General features: G+C 44.7%; 1 protein-coding gene across 1 annotated transcript; it reads left to right on the top strand.

The window, feature by feature from the left end:
* Positions 1-14,960: 14,960 nt before the first annotated feature.
* On the top strand, positions 14,961-21,853 carry LOC311223720 (cullin-3-like; the record flags this gene model as incomplete). Its single annotated transcript, XM_084308492.1, has 6 exons — positions 14,961-15,040; positions 16,118-16,214; positions 16,369-16,485; positions 19,301-19,481; positions 19,985-20,124; positions 21,731-21,853. The coding sequence occupies 6 exons, from the start codon at positions 14,961-14,963 to the stop codon at positions 21,851-21,853; spliced, it is 738 nt and encodes a 245-aa protein (XP_084164618.1).
* Between the last annotated feature and the right edge of the window lie 2,370 nt (positions 21,854-24,223).

Raw genomic sequence — 24,223 nt, 5'->3', positions numbered from 1 at the left:
ATGTCTAGTATTTTCTGTACTCTATTTAAATTGTTTCTATTTTTGTTTTACTGTCATTTTTACCTGTACTGGATACAGTATTTTATGTTTGTCTGATATTTGCTGAGCTTACTATGTTATGCACACTGTAGTAGCATGAAAACTGGCACATGTTTTTTTGTTGTGATTCTCCATGTTGAAATGTTGACTGATTTCGTTATATGGAGACATTTTATTTTGTTCATCAGTCTGCGTCATTGATTTGGGTATATGGAGATAAATAAATTATATTTTCATCAGTCTACAGCATTGGTCTTGTGTAGTGTTTGGTGAATTTATTGTATATTTGCACATTCTCTGTGTACTTCACTTACAGTACTCTAATCACTGAGAAGTAGAATTGCTAAATGTGTTTTAGGTTAAGCACAGCAGTGTGTAACTGGTTCAAACAGAATTAAGTCATATGAAACGTGTGTTTCATATGGTAACAAAATGTAGTTTTTATAAATTAGTGTATAGTTTTTGTTTAATTTAGCAAAGGATCTGAGGTGTTCTGATAATTGTGTGTGTTTTGAAACACCAGGCCCCGTTTTCAAAATCGTGCTTAAGCAATCGAAAAAATTATATACATAATGTTTCAGTCTTCTCATAAAAAAAATATTAGATTTTGGGGTATTTTCCTGCCTTTGGTCCGCTTTGCATTCACATCTCAAATGAACCGCAGCAGGGTTCACTTGCAAGAGTGAGCTTTCACACCACCCCAAACCAACCGGACTATCCGAGGAAATGAACCAGGGTTCGATTAAAGCTTATTATAGTTTATCACAGTATCATGAGCATGTCTTTGTCAGTGGACATGGGTATGGATGGCTCCAGGTGCTGCTGCGTTAAAGTGCACATCTTCAATACCTATCTGTACTATTTAAAAGCACAGTGCAGGACACACTCAAAGGTTATCGCACCTCAGAGATGGCAGTGGACATGTATGACAGGACAAAGGCCATATGTAATGGCCTTGGGATTGAGGAACATACTACGAGCCAAAGGAGGAAGCAGAAAAGGATGGACAAGTATGTAGTTGAGTCATCTTGTGGCACAAGCTCAGACCTCATGGAGATCAGCTGAGACAGAGACTGTTCTATCCAGTCCTCGACAGAATGCTGCAAGAGCTTGAGAGCAGGTTCTCATGAGTTGGAGAACAACGTATGAGAGGCATACAGGCATGTTATCCAGCCTCAGACCAGTTTCTCTCAGTGGAATTGCTGCAACCCCTCGCCACACCAATATCCAACTACTGCCAGAGGAGATCACAGTTGCAAAGTGGACAGGCAGAGATGCAGTCCCTACTATCCAAAGTGTCTTTTCCCTCCTGGATGATAATAATAATGCATTTGATTTATAATGCGCCTTTCAAGACACTAAAAAAAAAAGTCCACAAATCGGTGAATGAAAAAATTATATAGGATCAAATGAAAACTACTACTTGCTAAAAATCGATGTTTAAAAGTACTAAAAACCAAAGAAAAATACCAAACACTAACAAACATTCAGCACAGACAATGGGGATGCTGCCATCAAAAAAAGAAAAAAAATGTGGCTAGGAGCCCAGGGCTAACGACGCCACTGCTGTGAAGCAGGATGACAGTAGACATTACTGTGAAGAAGCAGGATGACACACGTAGACACATTACTGTGAAGAAGCAGGATGACAGTAGACACATTACTGTGACGAAGCAGGATAACAGTAGAGTAGACACATTACTGTGAAGAAGCAGGATAACAGTAGAGTAGACACATTACTGTGAAGAAGCAGGATAACAGTAGAGTAGACACATTACTGTGAAGAAGCAGGATGACACGTAGACACATTACTGTGAAGAAGCAGGATGACACGTAGACACATTACTGTGAAGAAGCAGGATAACAGTAGAGTAGACACATTACTGTGAAGAAGCAGGATAACAGTAGAGTAGACACATTACTGTGAAGAAGCAGGATGACACGTAGACACATTACTGTGAAGAAGCAGGATGACACGTAGACACATTACTGTGAAGAAGCAGGATGACACGTAGACACATTACTGTGAAGAGGCAGGATGACAGTAGACACGAAAAAAAATCTTCAAATAGCCCTGCGACTGATACTGTAAAACAAACTGTTGTGCTAAAACCTTGTATGAGTCCGAAATTCTGCTTTTTTTTTTATATATTACTTTACCTCACGGTTACATTCACACACTTACAACATTCCAATGGCCATGTAGGCTAAGTTACTACAATTTTTAAAGAAATACGTTTTGACAAATCCTTTTTAGATGTGAAAGTTGTAATGTTTAATAAGTATGAGCTTGCAGACCTGATATATCTTGACAACATGCTGGAATGACTGGACCTACCTACTCAGGATGGAAGAAATACTGTATTTTGAATTACTTATTTTTATAAATGCCAAGTTTTCCAAACCATTGCAATAAACCAAACTTGTGGCATTCCCTGCGTTTTTTTTCACCTTAATCTTGGAATTAGGTCTTTACATAGGGCTGTCAATATATTCTTCTTAAAAACACTAATCACACGAGTTGCCTAACAAAGATAACAAAATGCTGCAACCTTTTTGCAATAGACCACTCCCACAGGCCCTTTTAGCCAATTGAAGACACACTTGAAGACCCACCTGACCTCCATGTCTAGTTCAGCCTCCTAGAGCGAGACCTGTAGTCGCTAGAGGGGGAAGACATGTTTGTGGACCAACAGAGTGACCTATAGAGCTGCTGGTGGCAGAATACAAATGCTTTAGTGAAAGTAATAATAAGTACTTTGTTGTTCTCAGACAGCAGATCCTTTGGACAATCAGTTAACATTACTGCTAATAGAAAAAATGTACATATTAATAATGACAGCCCTGGTCTTAAAGGGGCACTTCACATAAAAACGACGATTTATATTTGCACACAATCTCACATATACCCACCAAGGCTCTAAAGTTTAGAGTCTAAACTATTTAGTTATTCAGAGTAAATGAGTTTGAATATTTCCAACTGTTATGTCATCAGAAGACACTGAATGCGTGTGATGTGTTAATTACAAGTTACAACTCAATGAAATGTAGATGCACATTTTTGATATGGGTTGCAATATGGATTGCTATTTTTCCAACAAACTAAATTAATGTGTGCTAAACAGCTTAGAGCCATGGGATATGGGTGAGATTATGTGCAAAATAAATGTTGGCTATTACCATACTGCTTCCTCTGCAGCCCGAAACCCATCAAAATGATGAGAAGTTCTCACAATAGGGAGGTGTAGTGGTTACGTTAGTTGTTTCCGGCCGGTCCACCTCGCTTGAAATCGCAACATATTTCCCCATTGCCCATTTCTAAATAGTCTCGTTTAAAACAAATAAAGCATGAACATTTGCATGGTGTACCTTTCTGTGCATATTCATCCACAATCTATAGCTCAACATGAAAATATTCGCAATTAATTGCAAAATAATTACGTCAAATTTTATTTCAACCAGAAATGCTTAAACAAATTATGTTAGTGATAGAAGGGAACTCATTTTGTGCAAAAATGGAAAGCTTGCCAATGTTCATGAGGCAGAATTATTACAATAGTCGATAATCCATTTTCCCTAAACGGGTGGAGCGTGCAGGCGGTCCAAAGTGACGTCAGACTACACCTCCCTATATAGAAGTAACTTCATCCAATACATCTTTAAGACCTTTTCTAAGACCCTGCAGGAACCCTGCGAAGTTGTATTTTAGCCACACAAAATGGAAAAAGGATTCAAGCCAGAAGGCACATCCATATCTTTATTGATGAACTGGATATTATCATAGAGCTGTTTGGTATCAAACATGCAGTCTGGATGTAGCCCTTAAATACAAAGTGAAAAAGGCTGTATAAATAACACAATGTGCTGTATGCCATGTAAAATATATACTGTGTATATTTATATATGTATAAAACATGCTTCTTGGTTAAAGGAGAGAGCACTCTGCACACACACAACCACACGCACACACCATCTGCTATGAGCCACATACACCACAACGTGCCCAAACAAAGAGTTCAGTTTTAATACAAAAATATCAGGACAAACCATTAAAAAAAAAAAAGCTTCCACTGCTTGGTGCTGTTCAATACTTCAGGTTGTGGATATGGACTTTTCCCCCTAGTTTTCATTACATATGTTCTGTGAATCCAAAATAGCGTTCAAATCTCTCCTGTCCCAAGGATCATAATTATAACAAATAACAATAATAATGTTTTCTTTAAAGCAACAAGTGAATTTACCAAAGAAGGCATGTAAGACAGACAGCACTTTAGTGTGTGAGGAGAACAGCATGCAGGAGGTGGGGAGGAGGAGTCAGGTGAAGAAGGGACCCAAGTAGATTTGGATTGGTGGAAAAGAGTTGACTGCAGGAGTGTCATAGTGTAATTCTAGTTAGCTGCAGTGTGATGTCATAATAGATCGCCCTGTGTGTACGGTCCTGCTGCCTTGTGATGTCATAATAGATCGCCACTAGGGTATAAATATTGAGACCCTATAAGGTTCGTCCCTTCACTTCTTCACCATCTTCAGACAAGCCACATCGACACCAAGCTCCATAACAGTCCTCTCATATTGCATGCAGTCAATAAGGTACGTTTGGGGCCGTACTGCGCTTGTAGTTAAGTTCAGTGGGTTAACAACCACCCTTGTAACGACCGATAAATTGTATGTATGTTGTTATGGTTTGATCCGTGATTGATTGTATTTCATGTATGTTTTCACAGTTTTACGGTTCGGAATAAAGATGTTCTCTTCGAACGGAAATAAAGCCAATCAGTAAACATCAAAGACGAGTTGCTTCATCATTGCAAGAGGGACAGTTACAGTAAAACTTATATGCACCACGATGACCGTGCAATTCTAGAACATCGAACATCCACAACCTTCCGGAACATTCTAGAACATCGAACATCCACAACCTTCCGGAACATTCTAGAACATCGAACATCCTGGCATTACATCAAGATGTCTGATAGTGGCAGCCAGTCCAAGACGGTGGTGGAGGAGGAGAACACATCCGTGGCAGAGGGCCGAGCACGCAGGCGGACGGCCGCGGCTCAAGAACTGAAGGATGGGCAAAGGACAAAGGTTGCACGGCGGTTCGATAAGTGCAAGAAAGGATGGCAGGCGGCGATGCAGGAGGCTGAGAATGCGCTGATTACCCCGGGCGCACTCGACGTAATGCAACAAGTCACTACAATAGGCAGTGCCGCTGAGAAGCTGGGTGCAGCCTATGAGGCTTGGAAGAGCATTGAAGCGCCTGAAAGTAATGCACGGCGCACCATCAACCGCTGCAACCAAGACACAGAGAGACTTGCAAGGAGACTGTTCGAGGCGCAAGAGGAGCACCTTGAAGCAATGCGGAAACTGGTAGCCGAAGATGCACAGTTAAAGGCACAAGTGGCGGCCGACAACGCGGAAAGAAAGGTGCAGCAGGCCGCTGAAATCGCGGAAAGACAAGGAAGGCTAGAGGCTAAACGCAGAGAAGGAACGCTATTGGAAGCCCTGCAGAAGCTACATGCAGCTCAAGCAGCTGAAAGAGAAGCCGCGGACAGACAAAGGGTGCTAGAAGCTGCACAGAGAAAGGTTCAGCAGGATGCTGAAACCGCAGAAGAAGAAGAAGAAGAAGTAGTAGAAGAAGAAGAAGAAGAAGTAGAAGAAGAAGAAGTAAAGCGATTGGAAACTAGGAAGACGCTAAGGGCTGCCACGGCACGACCGCAAGTATATGATCAGCCCAAAGGTGCAGCGCAAGCAGCCAGCCAAAGTGGCTACCCAGCTGGAGAAATAAAGGTGTCGCAAGAGCGAGGCGTCGCTGTGAAAGAGGAAGTCACGTCTCAGGCAAGCGTAGGGCAGCACCATTTTTCACGGCCAGCTGCAGCACCACCACGGCAACCCCAACTGCAAGCTGCACCACAAGCAGGGCAAGACCGGTACCAGGCGCCACTGCCAGCGGAAGCACAACCAAGGCAAAACCAGCAGCGGTCTCCACTGCTAGCTGTAGCAGAAACAAGGCAAGAAGACAGATGTATCGCACTCCGCGATACACAAAGTGACCCAACCTTGATCCGCGAAATGACAGCAAAGGCTCTCAACACAGAGGTTCTCCAGGAGACAGACCAGAGGTTCTTCAGGAGACAGACCAGAGGTTCTTCAGGAGACAGACCAGAGGTTCTCCAGGAGACAGACCACAGGTTCTTCAGGAGACAGACCAGAGGTTCTCCAGGAGACAGACCAGAGGTTCTCCAGGAGACAGACCAGAGGTTCTTCAGGAGACAGACCAGAGGTTCTTCAGGAGACAGACCAGAGGTTATTACAGCAGATGACATAAAGATGCTGGAGCCTGACGTTGCTGAAAGAACGGCAGAGGCCACCCCCATCCCCCAAGAGAATCTAAGGTTCCAGTCGAAAATGGAACGCATCAAGCAAAGCACAGAGTCTACACAATGGAGGTATGTGGCGGCGGAAGAGAATCCAGCCGACCATGCCTCAAGAGGTCTCACAGCAGAGCCACTGATAGCCTCTAACTGGGTCACCGGCCCAGACTTGCTTTGGCAGAAAGGGTTACCAAGTGGAGAAGGCAAGGTGGGAGAGATCGCAAGTGACGACCCTGAACTTAGGAAGGCCCAGGTGCTCACCGCACGGGTGAAAGAAGGCTGGCCGCTGCTAGCGCGCGTACACAAGTTGCCTTCTCCAAGTGGAGAAGGCAAGGTGGGAGAGATCGCAAGCGACGACCCTGAACTTAGGAAGGCCCAGGTGCTCACCACACGGGTGAAAGAAGTCTGGCCGCTGCTAGCGCGCGTACACAAGTTCTCAGACTGGTCCAGACTGGTGAAAGCTATCGCCAGACTCCAGCGCCATGTGAAAGAAAGGAAAGGTCACCAGCCAAAGTCCTGTGAAGCCACCAGTCTAGAGGAAAGGAGAGAAGCGGAGCTAACCATAATCAAGATGGTGCAAGAAGCAACCTTTTCACAAGACATACAGTTACTCCAGAGTCACCAGGAGACACCAGTCAAAGGCAGAGCCACTAATCTGCACCGGTTAGGTCCATTCCTGGATGACCAAGGCATCCTCAGAGTTGGCGGCCGCCTAACGCATGCCGCCTTACCGCCACAGGGGAAGCATCCAGCGGTCCTTCCAAAGGACAGTCATGTGTCTGGGTTACTCGTCAAGCACTATCATGAGAGAGTGCACCATCAGGGACGAGGGATGACCATGAATGCACTCCGATCCAATGGCATATGGATACTAGGCTGCAGCAAGGCAGTATCAGCCCATATCTACAAGTGCACTACGTACAGGAAGTTCAGACGATGCACGGAACAGCAAAGAATGGCAGACCTCCCTGAGGAACGAATGGAAACTGCTCCGCCATGCACCTACTACGGGATGGAACGATTTGGACCACGTGGAGAAGTCAAGGTGGGAGGGAGCGGTGTGTCTCTGGCTGCCGTAACGAATGCTCTAGCTGTCGGTGGCTATGACGGGGACAAGAACCCTGGTCCAGGAACCCTGTTCCAGGTCAAGGGTACCGGAGCCTCCGGCTCTCTCAAGATCAACCAGGCTGAGGGTAAAGCCAACAAGCCCGCCAAGAAGCCAGCAGCCAAGAAACCTGTGGAAGCCAAAGGACCCACGAAGGCGGCAACGAAGAAGCCTGCTGCTTTCTGGGAAAGACAAAGACGCACCATCATAAGGAGCTTGACGGGGCTTGTCTTGACCATCTTCCCATATGAAGTCATAGCGGTTGTAAACCGCAGACCCCTGACCACGGATTGGCTCAATGATTCATCTAGTCCAGAGCCCCGGACACCAAGCCACATCCTGACCACGAAGGCCACAATCCTCGCTCCACCTCCTGGACAGTTCGTCAAGGAAGATCTGTACATCGGCAAAGGATGGCGTCGAGTTCAAATCTTATCCACCCACTGCTGGACAAGATGGAAGAAGAAGTACCTCCTGCACCTCCAACCGAGACAGAAGTGGACCAAGGATCGTAGGAACGCAAGGGTCGACGACATTGTACTCCTACAGCATGAGTCCACACCACGTAACCAGTGGAGGATGGCGAAGGTTATCGAGGTGTACCCAGGGAGAGACGGGAGAGTGCGCTGCCTTAAGTTGTTTATCAGCGACCCCAATCTTGATAAGAAAGGCAAGCGCATCTCCACACCAGTCGTCCTGGAGAGGCCCATCCATAAGACGGTGACGTTGGTGGAAGCAGAATGAAGCCTCTTGCGCCCTCTAGCTTTGTCTATATCTCTTATCATTCTATCTTTTTCTCCCTCAGGCTGAGGTGATTCGTCCGGTGGCGGCCAAGGACCATAGTTATTGTAGTTATTTGTAGTTATGGCGTTACGTTTAGGCATTATGTGGGCAGTTATCGTAAGAATCATATACAATGCTTATATATGCTTGGTGGGAGTGTAACTGCAGGAGTGTCATAGTGTAATTCTAGTTAGCTGCAGTGTGATGTCATAATAGATCGCCCTGTGTGTACGGTCCTGCTGCCTTGTGATGTCATAATAGATCGCCACTAGGGTATAAATATTGAGACCCTATAAGGTTCGTCCCTTCACTTCTTCACCATCTTCAGACAAGCCACATCGACACCAAGCTCCATAACAGTCCTCTCATATTGCATGCAGTCAATAAGGTACGTTTGGGGCCGTACTGCGCTTGTAGTTAAGTTCAGTGGGTTAACAACCACCCTTGTAACGACCGATAAATTGTATGTATGTTGTTATGGTTTGATCCGTGATTGATTGTATTTCATGTATGTTTTCACAGTTTTACGGTTCGGAATAAAGATGTTCTCTTCGAACGGAAATAAAGCCAATCAGTAAACATCAAAGACGAGTTGCTTCATCATTGCAAGAGGGACAGTTACAATTTCCACGTCATACAATGCTGTGTGTCATCTCTGGTTCAAACCAGACATACATTCATAACAACAAAAGGAAGAAAAAAAACAGGAGCCAAGCTCAGATCAGAAATGCAACCCCTTCCCCTGCAGGACGCCCCCCTCCCGTACATCCAGGACACCCTTCCCCTGCATTCAGGACACCCCCCTCCCTTGCAGGACGCCCCCTTCCCCTGCATCCAGGACACCCCCTTCCCCTGTAGGACGCCCCCTCCCCTGCAGGACGCCCCCTTCCCCTGCATTCAGGACACCCCCTTCCCCTGCAGGACGCCCCCTTCCCCTGCATCCAGGACACCCCCTTCCCCTGCATCCAGGACACCCTCTTCCCCTGCAGGATGCCCCCCTCCCCTGCAGGACGCCCCCTTCCCCTGCATCCAGGACACCCCCTTCCCCTGCATCCAGGACACCCCCTTCCCCTGCAGGATGCCCCCTTCCCCTGCATCCAGGACGCCCCCTTCCCCTGCATCCAGGACACCCCCTTCCCCTGCATCCAGGACACCCCCTTCCCCTGCAGGACGCCCCCTTCCCCTGCATCCAGGACACCCCCTTCCCCTGCAGGATGCCCCCTTCCCCTGCATCCAGGACGCCCCCTTCCCCTGCATCCAGGACACCCCCTTCCCCTGCATCCAGGACACCCCCTTCCCCTGCAGGACGCCCCCTTCCCCTGCATCCAGGACACCCCCTTCCCCTGCAGGATGCCCCCACCCCCTGCATTCGGCTCGTAGCGGTAAACATTTTCCCTCATAACAGATCGGTGCTATTTTGGTACGAGGAGGAGGAGGGGGGGCTACATCAACCTCAACCCTGTGTCTTTTTTGAAATTCAGTGTACATTTTTTAAAACCGTTAAACTTACAACCGCTACTTATTCATACTGGATGGCGTGTCTTATTTTTCTTTTTTTTGAGTCAGAGAATCTGAATTGGGAGGCACTGGAGGAAACTCCTCACAACTCTTTTTTTGTTCTTCACTCGACCTCCTAGAGTCAGTGTTTCTTCAAGTACCTTTTATTCCAGTTTCTGTGGCTCAAGCAAACACACTCACCACGACACGTAGTGCTGCTGCTGTGGAATACAAAAAACAAGCTATTGTATTGTACTATTTATTATCATCAGTAAAAAGAGCCTATGCTAAGTACAGATATCTGGGTGTATCAGCAGTGTCGAAGCACCAGGTTTACAGTATTCCCCTCTCTCCAGTGAGCGTAGTGTTCTGGGTTTTAGACCCTTTAGATTTGTGTACAACCGCTATAAAGTCTTCACCTTCTTTTTCTGGGGTGCACCCAATGATTCCCAGGTTGCTGGTAGCAGGTCATCCACTCGCTTCCTCTTGTCCCTGGCGAACGATGCCGAGCATTACGTCCTCTCGGCAAAGTCATTATTTCATAAATTCTTCAAGGAAGTATTTTCTGGAGAAACTATTTCTCGCCTAAAATGTTTAAATGATCACGGCCTGAGAATCCATTACTGTTTTTTTTTTTTTTTTTTTATCTTTTTCTCCCTCCATTTTCCTCCCATCCCAATGTTAGTCGTTATGCCAATTCCCAATCCCCTTCCTGGTCGCTGCGCACTTACCCCCCACAGTCGGTCTGGGAGAGTGGAGGCTACCATGTGCTTCCTCCGACACACGTCCAGCCAATCAACCACTTTTCACCTGGCAGCGTGGATTCTCACTGAGAGGGCGTAGCGTGTGGAAGGATCACACTATCCCACTTAGATCCTATCCGCGTTTAGCAGGCGCCCCGACCGAACTGTAGGAGTCGCTGTTTACAACGACCCAGACCCACCCCGCCAGCTTCTCCCACCCTCTAATACTGCCAATTGTATTAGTGTGAACGGCCAGTCAAGCTGGTGACAACCCCGGAGCTGTGAGCTGTATTCGAATAGGCGAATCCAGCCGCTCCGGGGTTGGTGACGAACTCAATCTCCGTTACGCCACCTGACCGCCCCTATCCATTACTGTTTTTAAATCTTAAAACTTAAGACACAACTCAACCACAGTGCTTTTCCTTAGGGTCCTGAGGTGGTTTGCTTTCCTTGGCCATCCTATTATTTTAATTGATCTGAGACTATAGTATTTTAAAGTGTTCTCTATAAATACAATGATCATTATTGAATGAATGAATGAATGAAAACTTTATTTAACAGATTGCAGAATGGGTACAATACAGTACGGCTCAATACATACAATTGTTAAGGGGATGCAGACCTGAGAAAGACGTTTGTCTTGTTTCCATCAGGGTCCCCCATTTTCAATTCATATAGACATATATGACATACATGACATACAGATAGTCAGTACTGCTACATCTATACATTTATGACATACCAGATTTGCAAATACAGTACTGTTTGTGATACAGAAGGAGTCAAGAAAAGGGAGTATATACATTTGACGTAGAAACTGTACATTGGAGGTTGGGTGGGGGGGGTTGGGTACATTGGGATATTGACAACCATACTGGGTAATTTACATTGGAGGTGGTTGGGGGGGGGGGGGGGGGGCGGGGGGCATACTGTATAAACAAGTAACACTGTACATTGAGGGGGGGGGGGAGGAGACACTGTACAAACAAACACAATTGTACATTGAACTATTGACAAAACCATACTAGGTAAATGACTGTACATTGGAGGGGGTTGGAATGATTGGGTTAGGATATTTACAGGGGCCAGTGTTGAATTGCAGTCTCCCGTAGGTGTCCCTTGAGAGAGGTTTTGAAAGTGGGTAGTGATCCACATTCCTTTACAGCTTTGGGTAGGGCGTTCCACATTGATGTGGCATAATTGCGAAACGTGTTTAGTCCCTTATTTGAGCCGAATCTGGGTTTGACATGATTTGTGGAGCTCCCTCTGGTGTTGTGATCGTGGTATTCACTGACCTTTGGGAAGTATTTTGACATGTACATGGGTACCTTGGTCGTGTAGTGTATCTTGTAGACCAGGCCCATTGCAAGTTGTTGTACTCTGTCGTCTACTCTAAGCCATCCTAGGTTGTCGAAGTGGGCAGGGGTGAGGTGGGTTCTAGGAGTAAGGTCAAGCAGTAGTCTGACCAGTTTGTTTTGAGATGTTTGTAATTTTGTTTTTAGCGCCTTTGAGGTGCTTTGGTACCATGAGGTGCAAGCATAGTCGTAGTACCCCTGAATGAGTGCTCCTGCCAGAGTCTTCAGGGTGTTCTTGTTTACCAGAGAGGAGATCCGGTACAAGAATCGAGTTCGTTGGTTGACTTTTTTTATTACATTGGATGCCATTTTGTCACAGGAGAGATTAGCCTCTAGGATGGACCCCAGGTAGGTAATTTCATCTTTCCTTGTGACAATATTGTCACCCACTGTAACTGAGAAGCCGTCGGTCTTGCTGAGTTTGTTATTTGAACCGAAGAGAATGGACTCTGTTTTGCCCATGTGTAATGATAGTTTGTTATCAGCGAGCCATATGCAGATTCTGCCTAGTTCCGAGCTGAGGGTTTTTTCAACCTGTAACTTGTTCTTGTCAGAGACCAGCAGGGCTGAGTCGTCCGCAAACAGGAACAAGTTGCAGTCACAAGCTGACGACATGTCATTTGCATAAATTAGGAACAGTAGCGGTCCTAGTATGCTTCCTTGTGGAACACCACAGCTCACTGTGAGGGGGGGGGATAGGGTACCGTTTACCTCCACCATCTGTTCCCTCCCCTCAAGGTAGGATTGCATCCAGCTCACTGATAGACTATCAAAACCAATTGCTTTTAGCTTGTCAATCAGAATGGAGTGATTGACCGTGTCAAAGGCCTTTTGTAGGTCCAGCATGACCATGCCGCAGTATTTGCCTGCGTCCACCTCTTGTTTGATGTGGTCATTCAAATAGAGAAGGCATGTGTCAGTGGAGTGGGATGTTCTGAAGCCAGATTGGAATTCGTAGATTAGATTTTTTTCCGCTAGGTACTTTTCGACCTGTTCGTAGACTATTTTTTCCATGACTTTCGAGATGGAGGTGAGAATAGAAACAGGGCGGTAGTTGCCTGGGTCTAATTTGCTGCCCTTTTTGTGCAGAGGGGTCACCCTCGCAATTTTGAAGTCCTTGGGGACGTGTCCCTGTTTTATGGAGAGGTTTATTATGTGTGTGATGATTGGTGTGATGGCGGCTGCTGAGTCTCTGAGGAATTTGGAGGGGATGTTGTCATGGCCAGTGGCCTTGTTAGGTTGGAGGGCGCTCAGTTTATTGAGTACCTCATCTGTTGTTACCGTTTCCAGCTTGAAGTCGTCCTTGCGGACCCCTAGGTTTTTGTAGAAAGCTACTATGTGTTCTACCCCATAAAGCCCTGAGTGGGAGGGTAGTTTGTTTACCAGTGTTGTGGCTATGTTTGTGAAGAAAATGTTTAAGTAATTGGCTACATCCAGCTTGTCTGTGATGAGCGTGTTGTCAGTTTTTATGTTTATGTTTGAGAATCTGGTTTTAAGTTTTTTACTGCATCCTAGTTGATTATTGAGTAATTTCCAAAATTCACGTGGTTTGTTTTTGTTTTCCTCAGTTTTGTCATTGATGAAATTCTTTTTTGCAGTTTTGATCATGGAGTTTACGTCGTTTCTTAGTCTGTTTCTTTCTAGTTTGAGTTCAGTCACGTGGGCTTGGAGTTCACTGCTCGTGCTTTTAGTAAGCTTTGACTGACTTTTCCGAAACTCAGAGCATTTTTTGTCTCTGGTTTTCATAGCGGCCAGTATTTCGGAGTGCATCCACGGCTCAGCGCGATTTTTTACCCTGGTGGTTCTTAGGGGGGCCATGTCGTTTAGTATTGCTGAGAATTTGGTTTTGAAACCAAGCCATGTTTCGTCAACCAGTGTACCATTGAGTTCATCTGACCAGTCCAGACTCTCCAGTTCAAGGTTGAAGGCCTCGCTAGAGTAGGTTTTGAGGTCTCTAGATGTGACTGTTTTGTGGCAGCCAGCCTTTTGTTTTAGTTTTTTTCGGGTACAGAATATCATATAATGATCACTTAACCCACATGCTATAACCCCTTTATTTGAGATCTTGGACTTGTCGGAGGTCAGAATGAGGTCAATGGTAGTCTGAGTTGATTCACATACACGTGTGGGTTGGGTGATTAGCTGGCTGAGGCCATGCAGATCACAAAACCTACTGAAGGCCTTGAAGACGGGTGCATCTTTTCGTTGCATATCCGTGTTCCAGTCTCCAATAAGAATTTTGTCTACATCCTCAACTCCAGCTAAACACCCATCCATTGTATCATAAAAGCCACTATGATCTGGCGGCCTGTAGACTGTGCCAACCAGTAGGGATTTCGCCCTTTCGAATAGGATTTCCACCCATACAGTTTCAATTGATTTATGATTCAGGTCATTTCTGTTGATGAATTTGGTGTCCTTGTGTATGTACATACAGACACCACCTCCATGTTTGTTCCTATCATTCCTGATTATTGAGTAGTTCTCAATCTCTATCTCTGGATCTTTTACAGAATCGTCGAGCTTAGTTTCTGAGAAGCACAGTATGTTTGCCTTACCATTTATGAATATTTGCTTGATTTCATCCAATTTGTTTTTTAAGCTGTTAATGTTAATGTGAAAAATGTTCAGTCCATTGGCGTTGGTTATTTCATTTATGTTGGCAGGTTCGAAGTATTGTCCGTTTGTAATCTGTTCCTCTGTTCCTCTGTGTTATCATCATTATTATTATTACCCATTTCTCTTTTGAAACTCATGCAACATAATGTCGTCCGTCTCTCCCCACCAGTTGCTGCCACGCAGGGCGAGTCGGACCCCGAGAGGCCCCTGTAATGTTATGTCTAGTAACATCAGGGACTATATTACGCTGTGCAGGATACCTGTGTAATACGAGTCAGCCTACAACAGGACGGAGCATGCGCAGGACCATCCCGGGGGGTAGCCGGCTAAGCATGCAGTCGTGTTCCAAGTCAACCCATACCTGATGTTGAATAAAGAGTGTTTACTAAACCAACCGAGTGATTATTCAACACTACATGGTGTCAGACTAAGAACTAAGTCAACCATGGCAAAGTTCCCACCGCCGAGCAGTTTGGACTTCTGCCACCCGGAGCAGTGGCCTGAATGGAAACGCAGATTCCACAGGTACAGAATTGCGACCAAGGGGAGGAAGAAGTGCAAGTGTGCACTCTGCTGTACGCGCTCGGAAGTTAGTGAAGCCGAATCGATCGTCAAGACCTTCGTTTATACAGCCGACGGAGATGAAAAAGTATATGCAATTGTGCTGGACAAACTGGACAAATATTTTGTGCCGAAAGTTAACGTCATACATGAGCGAGCAAAGTTCCACCAGCGTGCACAGAAGCACGGAGAAAGCATGGAGGAATACATCCGCTGTTTACACGAGTTGGCGAGCACGTGCAGCTTTGGAACTGTGAAAGATGAAAATGTAAGGGACAGAATCGTTATAGGAGTATTGGATAAAGAATTGTCACAAAAGCTTCAAATGATGTCGGATTTAAACCTAGAGAGAGGGCATGCAGACACGCCAGGCAGTCGGAACAGATCAAAGGACAGATTTTCCGAACAGAGTGGAGCCACAGAGTCGTGTGAGGTGACGCACACACAAAGACGAGCCTACTCCGCGCGGCCAAGAGGCGCATTTCAACCAGAGAGGAGAGGCAGCTACAGACCCCCCAGGCAGCAGCAGCACGCGGGCACAAGACATGCAGCTCAAGGCAACTGCGACAGGTGCGGCAACCAGCACGCCGAGAGTGATATGTGCGCAGCCAGACGTGCTGAGTGTCGCAAGTGCGGTAAGAGGGGCCACTATTCTATTGTGTGTCGCACTCTACAAGTCAGTGATGTGTAGCCTACATGCAGGAGAGCAAACCGAACCTGATGGTTATTATTTCTTGGCCTCTATCACTGTGCAGGACTCGCCATTGGTCCCACTCTTCAACCTCAAAGACATTGATGCAGTGCCACTTTGTTGTCAACGACTGCTCCTGAGGATGATGCGATTCAACGCGAAAGCGGTGTATGTCCCAGGCAAACTGCTTATAGCAGACACGCTCTCAAGGCATCCTTCTGCAGCGGTGGGAGGCTGTCGACTGGGCCTTTTCATGGACTGGCTGCGACGTTATCCTTCCATGTCTGCTGTCGCTTGGACAATCCGTGTAAGTTCCTAAACGGGTTGGGCCCTGTGTGTCACCCCCCCAGCTTCTACCGGTACAAACACGGAGGCCGACATCTCGCACTCCAGCACCATATGGGCTCTGCAGACCTCAGCGCAACCTTCTACGGGGCCAGTAAGAAGGTACAGGCAGAAATCACATCGCTACACAACTAAGACCAAGATGGAAGCACGGTTTGGTTTTTTTGGAGACGGGGGGATAGGATAATATCATTGTTTTCCCACTGTGCAGTCGCGAAGCTCGGTCGCTCAGCCCCGCTCTCTTGTCTGCCCTCAGAAGGACGGCTCGGAGGTGAGGGTGACAGGGGCCCAGGTGATTGGTAACCCCCGGAAGCACATACTGCAGGTCTCTCTCTACCTTCCAAATGGCCATGCTGTTCAACAACAACGAGAAGTACACTTTCGAGGTAAGAGACTTCTCGACACACGGTTTGCACGTTGTGATCACACTCTTCTTAGCGCCGGCCTGGCGGTGCGGTAGACCCACAATGCATCCTTCTACATTGGTCCTGTAGAGCGTGGCACTAACGCCGCCCAGGGTTTGGGGTTCAATTCCCACTAGGGCCACACATGCTAGAAATATGTCCCTCTACTGCTATGCACTCAACACTGCAGCGCCCAAGTTTCAACACTGTTTGACATTGTTAGTCGGCTGAAAGAGCTGTACCCTTCCTGCTGACTTGTCGTACTTTGGATAAATGCATCCATTAGGCACTTAGTATAAAAAGCATTTATATTTGGCTCTGCAACTCATGCCTCACATTCACACGCTGACGTCGGAGGCGACCATCACGCGAGGTGCCGATCTGCTCATCGGGAGCAGTTGGGGGTTAAGGACACTTGAACCCGCTGCCGGGAGGAGCTGGAATAGAGCTGGGAACCAGGCCGGCTGCTCGCTCTACCTCCTGAGCCACTGTCGCCCTCTATACTTCTCCTCCTGGGTACCGGTGGTTCTCGGGGGTCCTTGAGAGGGTTCCTTGGGGTCTCTCACCAGTATTTCTTTCACAATAAGTCAGCCCAACGACAGAATGGTACAAGACAATGACTTGATCTTAGATTTCACAGTCTCTCCTCTGTTATCTCCCACAGCAAAGATAGTTAGAATTCTAACAAGAAATGTATTCTCAAATGGGGGGGTCCCTGGAACAAAATCTTCTCAAATGGGGCGTCCCTGCGCTATTTTGTGTATTTGTTTATTGTTTACTCAGTTTATTTGATCAGGGACAGTGCATATCAATCAACAGTTATATATAAATGAATACAAATAAATAAATAAAAAACTGTAAATATTCCAACATTAGCAGGGTTGCTAGTTTTCAGTTGAAGTCCCTGGGCTAGATGTTTAAGCCAGAAATAAACTGAAAAAATAGGACATTATATAAAACATATAACACATATAAAAACAGTTTAAAACATATTCTCTACATCAGTGGTTCCCAACCTTTTTCCCCCCAGGGACCCCCAAACATCTCTGATGAAATTCGCGGACCCCCTAATAAGATACCATAATTTTTTTTTTTTTTTTCATTTTAATAACAAACTGCTTATACACAGGCATATGCATCACAATTAGACCCACTATGCTTCTTTGACTTGTGCCTTCAATCAACAAATCTCATCTTGCACCATATGCATTTCAAAATGTTTGGCCAATATTCAAATGCTGTATTCATCCTCAAATCAGTCCCTAATGGTGAACGGTTTGCATTTATGGAACAAATCAATGCAACAAATTAAACTAAATATGAGACAGGAAATTCCAATCAGTAGCAGAGAGAATCTGTCCTAGCTGGGTTTAATACCTTTTTTTTGTCATTTTAATAACAAACTGCTTATACACAGGCATATGCATCATAATTAGACCCACTATGCTTCTTTGACTTGTGCCTTCAATCAACAAATCTAATCTTGCACCATATGTATTTCAAAATTTTGGCCAATATTCAAATCCTGTATTCATCCTCAAATCAGGCCCTAATGGTGAACGGTTTGCATTTATGTTGAATGAAGTAAGAATCCACTGCAGTAAAAATATCCTCACCTCGAGTGGTGGTAGTAAGGTTGACTGACATGAGAATGTCCTGCTTCAGATCCTCATTTTCGATATATTGCACATAAACGATGAGCACAGCCTCGTCTGCGACCGTTGTAGTTTCATCAAGTTGTATGGCAAATGGACCCTTTCTAAGCTTTTCTGACAGCTGCTGCTCGCAATCACTTGACATCTTATCAATTCGGTCTTTCACTACATTGTTCGAGAGTGGTACTGATTTTAGTTTATGGGGGCCGCACAGTTTCTAAACCATTTTGATGCAGGCTGGTTTGATGAGCTGCTCGCCAATATTGTGCGGTTTCTTTGCTTTTGCAATTAAAAGCGAACACTCAAAGGAGGCTTCGGTAGCCTTCTGTAAATCACTGCCACCCCTGCTCCACGCTACTCTAACATCAACAGGCTTGTTCGCCTTGAGAGACTGTTCTTTCCTCCGAAAAAAGTCTGGATCCTTCCCAACGGTTTCTGGGTGCTTAGACGCCTGATGTCTCTTCAGCTTGCTGGGCTTCAGGCTCGAGTTTGCCAACTTTTCTCCACAAATCACACACTCAGGTCGTTTGTCTGGTCCCTCAGTGAAGCCCATGGTGATGTAATTTTCGCGATTGCTGTAGGTCCTAACTTTTTTTGCAGATGAGCTGCCGTCATCTCCTTTTCGTTTGTCACACATTTTCGCCTCTGGCGGCTGACTGCAGACGAGCCGAGAAAGTTAACTAGCGTGCTAGGCTAGCTACAGAAAGTGATACAGTCAACTGATTCGCGTTTTAGCGGCTACCCGGTAGCCTACTGTTAACGTTCAAAAATCATGTCTAGATGTTTATTTATTTATCTTTATTTTTTATTGTAGTGGAGAGACTATTCATGCTTCTGATGATAAAAATATGCTAATTAAATATTTCGCTGAAAAAAAAAGACCTCAAATCATCTGTGGTCTGGCGGACCCCCTGCGCCCCCTGGCGGACCCCAGGTTGGGAATCACTGCTCTACATTCACTCACTAGGCATTCGTGCATCTATAATAAAAGAAAAAGTGTACAGGGACAAATCAAAGCCCATACATGTATAAGCACCGTATATGGCAGGCACACGTATACATATTTGGGGGGGTCCTTGAAACGGAAAGGATTTGTGACCCACTGCTCTTCACAAACCCACCCCCACAGGAGATCGAGCGTGCGACGGACATCCCCGAGAGGGAGCTGGTTCGGGTGCTGCAGTCCCTGCTGGTCTGTGGGAACGGAGTCCTGACCAAGGAGCCCAAGTCAGAGAAGATAGAAAATGACCACGTGTTTACAGTCAACGATCAGTTTACTTCCACAAAGGACAAAGTCAAAATACAGATGGGTGGGTGTAGCGTTGTGTGTGTGTGTGTGTGTGAATTTTTTATTCAATGCAATGTCCAATTTTGTGTGTTTAAAGGTGCTATGTCACAGATTCAGCCACTAGATGTCACTAGTGCACCAGCATCTCAGACCAAAACAAACAGACCTATGCTTCGGCCATGCCCATTACGTCCTCTCGGCAAAGTCATTATTTCTTAAATTCTTCAAGGAAGTATTTTCTGGAGAAACTATTTCTCGCCTAAAATGTTTAAATGATCACGGCCTGAGAATCCATTACTGTTTTTAAATCAACTTAAGACACAACTCAACCACAGTGCTTTTCCTTAGGGTCCTGAGGTGGTTTGCTTTCCTTGGCCATCCTATTATTTTAATTGATCTGAGACTATAGTATTTTAAAGTGTTCTCTATAAATACAATGATCATTATTATCATCATTATTATTATTATAACCCATTTCTCTTTTGAAACTCATGGAACATAATGTCGTCCGTCTCTCCCCACCAGTTGCCACGCAGGGCGAGTCGGACCCCGCGGGGCCCCGAGAGCCCCAGCGTCAGACTGCAAGCAAATTACTCATCGAGGCGGCCATCGTCAGTATCATGAAGGCCGAGAAGGAGATGCGGGACCACTTACTGCTAACAGACGTGGGTAGCAGAGCTGACTGCAATCAATCAATCAATCAATCAATCTCACTTGTATAGCAGATTTAGACATGACACTTGTCAACCAAAAGGGCTTCACAGTAAGTCTCATAGCTAAAAACAAAGAGAAGTGCTAAAGTATAGAATAAACTGAAAATGTAAACAACCAACGGACAGACAAAGAAACAGAACAACACGTCAACAAGCAAGGCAAGAGTCAGAGTGAGTCAGAGTAGGCCAGGGAGTATATATGGGTTTAGATTTGAAAGACTCGATGGAGGGGGTCGATTTGATGGACATGGGGATGCTGTTCCAGAGGTCAGGGGCTGCGACAGCAAAAGCCCCCCCCCCCCCCCCCCCAGACTTGAAATTGGACCTACGGGTAGTTAAGAGAACTTGTCAGCCGATCTGAGGGCCCTGACGTTGGTACGTTGACTGCATGTTAGATTACGTCCTGGTAGCAGAGCTGACTGCAAGTTAGGTTAGGTCCTGGTAGCAGAGCTGACTGCAGGTTAGCTTACATCACATCCTGGTAGCAGAGATGACTGCAGGTTAGCTTACATCACATCCTGGTAGCAGAGCTGACTGCAGGTTAGGTTACATCAATCAATATGTCTACTACTATGCACTATGCTGCTATGCCTATACTACTACCTACTATGCTTATATGTATCTATACTACTATGCACTATGCTGCTATGCCTATACTACTACCTACTATGCTTATATGTGTCTATACTACTATGCTGCTATGCCCATACTACTACCTACTATGCTAATATGTCTATACTACTATGCACTCAGAGTGAATCCAGCCAGGGGTAGTAGCAAATAATGAATGAGAGAGATTTGGTAACGGGCCATTGAATTCAAGGAAAGAAAAAAAGGTGCTGCAAAATAAATGGGTCAAAATGTGATTTATTTTCTTTGGAGGAAATAATAAATAAATGTATATTGTTTAGGGGGTAATTTTAGAAGGAAAAAAAGCCCACATTGTACTCATGCCTGTGCATTCATTGAGAACCGTTCTTTAAACCCTTTTGGGGAAGAGTGTCATCAAAAGTAATTTCGTCTGGGTAGCTCAATGAGGAAACGAATGGAGCGTGAAATTAGTTTACAGTGAAGTTTTCACCATTTTCTGGAAGATGGAGAGCTTCTAACCTGTAGGGCAGGTGTGTCTTACTTTTCTGAGTTTTGTTTGTTTTCCAGTGTGCGTTGATTTAGTGAGTTTAGTAGTTTACCACCAAAGGGAAGTTGGAGCGTCAGTGCTGCAGGGCTGGTTTTACTGCACAGTTACTCTATTCAACCACACGGCCCAAACTGTTACACTGTTTACACACTAAACGGTGTAAACTGTCCTAGCGTCATCCAGAAAATGGTACTCTATTTTTGTATCTGTATTTCAAGTTTTAATTTAGCTTTCATTCCGTTCTCCATTGCAGGCAATTTCTTCTTCTTTTTTTACCTACTAGTACTAAGTAATATACATTTTCAAAATGGCGGCTGCTGTTTCCCTTTTTAAGAAGGTTGGACCTAGCAAGTTGTGTAGTTGAAAAACGATTGTTTCCCGACAGTTCTGTTAATTCTCTCTCTCTCTCTCGCTCTTCAGGTGAAGAAGCAGCTCCACAGGCACTACATTCCCAGAGACGTATACATGCAGTGTATAGCGGGACTAATAAAGAGAGGTGTCTTGGAGCAGACTTCATTTAAAGTCTACACCTACACAACATAGAGCAAGACGGCCTGGATGAGAGCGCAAATTCCCGAGGAGGCTTAAAGGTCTATAACTACCGCACTCGTTGGGGTCTTTGTCTTTTTTAAGGAGGACTGTTATGAGTGCAATATTGTCATTCTTATGGAAGTTCCCCTCCTTGACTGAGTATAAGATCATATTTAGTAATAAGGGACCAATTATGTCCCAGCAAGAAAGGTACATTTCTGATGGGAAACCGTCTCTTCCAGGAGCCTTACCACTTTGCATTGCGGTTATGGCCTTCTTGAGTTCCTCTAGTGTGATCGGTGTTTCTAACTGTTTAGTGTCATCCTCTGTAATCTAATCGTCTCTTTGATGTGGCAGTTTTGTCCATGATCTGATCAGCTTGGGCCGATCAGAGCGTTCTTCTCCGGTGTGGTTGTAATGGTTGTATTTCATTGTATTTCTTTTATTTTTTTATTTACATTTTTTATTAAAAATAAAAAATTCAATTTTTTTTTTGTATTTAATTTTTTTATTATTTTTTAAACGGACATATAAACAAACATCAAGTCAAGTCAACACACGATAAGATATACAAGCATTAATTCACAGTGCATATCCAATGAAATTACCATTTAGTCAAATGTCTTATACAGGATATACCCCTAATACCTGTTATCTAAAAACCTACATACATATGCTCCAGCTCGAACCCCCCCCTCCCGGACCCCCCATTGGATAATCCAACCATTATAACTTGCTCCTAACCAGACACTACCATTATATGCTAGCTTTTATTCTCTCCACCACTTCTAACTACAATGTCATTTTGGATTCATTGAGACCCAAAATTCTTGCTGTAGATATTTCTTGATAAATCACATCGAGATATGTAAGAGTCCAGACCTTCCGGCACATTTTTTCCGGTTGAAACCATTGTGATGCTATCAGCTTTCTAGCCACTGTGATACCGGATAAAACCAATCTCTTTAGCTGTGGAGGTACTGCATGCTCAAAGACATCATTTAGCAGTAATACAGAGGGGTGTACAGGTATATCCAGAGTTAAGAGATTTGCTAATTGCTGGGTCACTTTCCAAAATATCTTAACTGGTGGGCAGTCCCAGTACATGTGCATAAATGTCCCTTCGTCCCCATTTGTACATAGGGAGCATTTGGAGTCTTGTTTAAGACCCATTTTGTTCAGTCTTATAGGAGTTAAGTATGTCCTGTGAATATAGTTAAGATTGATTTGTTGATGGTCCGGGTTCCTTGATGCAAGTCGTACATTTGCCCAGGCCTCTTGCCAGTCAAAGTCTGTCTCCAGGTCTGGTATATCCCTCCTCCAGACTGAGTCTAGATGGAGGGTTTCATACGAGGCCGTTAGTAATTGATGATAAACATCTGATACAAAACCTCTCGATGTCTCTCTTTCACAGAAAAATTTGTGGTATCTGTGGTGTACAATTGGTATCTTTAATGGAACACCGTGAGCCTTCAAACATGCCAATAACTGGGTTTATATAAGATATATGAGTGGCGCATGATTTCTATTTGTTTGTGCAATTATTTTAGTCTCACAAGACTTTGTCCACTTAACTCTTCCAGAGCTATTTTGTATTTAGGAAATCCCTGAACATGATATTGCATTGGTTTGTGATAGATTATTAGTTGCTGGGTATTTCAAAGTACCTCATATTTGGTGCCATTTTAAAGCTAACAACTAGGGCTTTCCAATGATATAAAATAAGTGTATGATTATCATCATAATTTTTATTATTATGGTTCATATGTAGTTGCACTTGAACTTGTTGAAATTAAACTTGGAAGATAAAAATGTATTAAATTAAACTTTCCTTGCTTAAATCAGATTTATTTATATTGAATGTAGACAATCCTGTTGGCAATATAGAACAGCTGACAGATTAGAAATAGCATCTATTCAAAAGTTATTAATTAATTAATTAAAGTAGATTTGATAAAAAAAAAAAACATATTGTGATGGTAATTATAAAACGTTCATGTGTGTGTTAAAAATTTTCTTCAAACTTACCCCATTATCTTCATATAGCCTTGTCTTCCTTCTAGAACCTCTCCCTTTTAGAAAGATTTTTCCTGGGTACATTATGACTGCGCTGTTCCTGGATCTCAGCCGGTGCTGTTAGCATCGGCGCTAGCATGGGAGCTAGTTCCAGCATCTAGACACTCCCGTCAATTCTAGGTTGATAAAATGAGATATGTTACATAGAGGAATATGACCCACTAATGAATACACTACAGCAATGTGGCTTATTTGAAAACACTGCATTTGCGCAATAAATACGACAACTGTGTTGACGTTAGCCATGCGTTAGCTCAGCAGCTAGCGCTAATGTTACCCAACCCACAGCAACTCTTCCTGGGGGAA

Source organism: Notolepis coatsorum (assembly GCF_963971535.1).
Source record: "Notolepis coatsorum genome assembly, chromosome: 2".
NCBI classification, from domain to species: Eukaryota; Metazoa; Chordata; class Actinopteri; order Aulopiformes; family Paralepididae; genus Notolepis; species Notolepis coatsorum.
The sequence above is the reverse complement of the archived record's forward strand: the minus strand, read 5'-3'. Positions and strand labels throughout refer to the sequence as shown.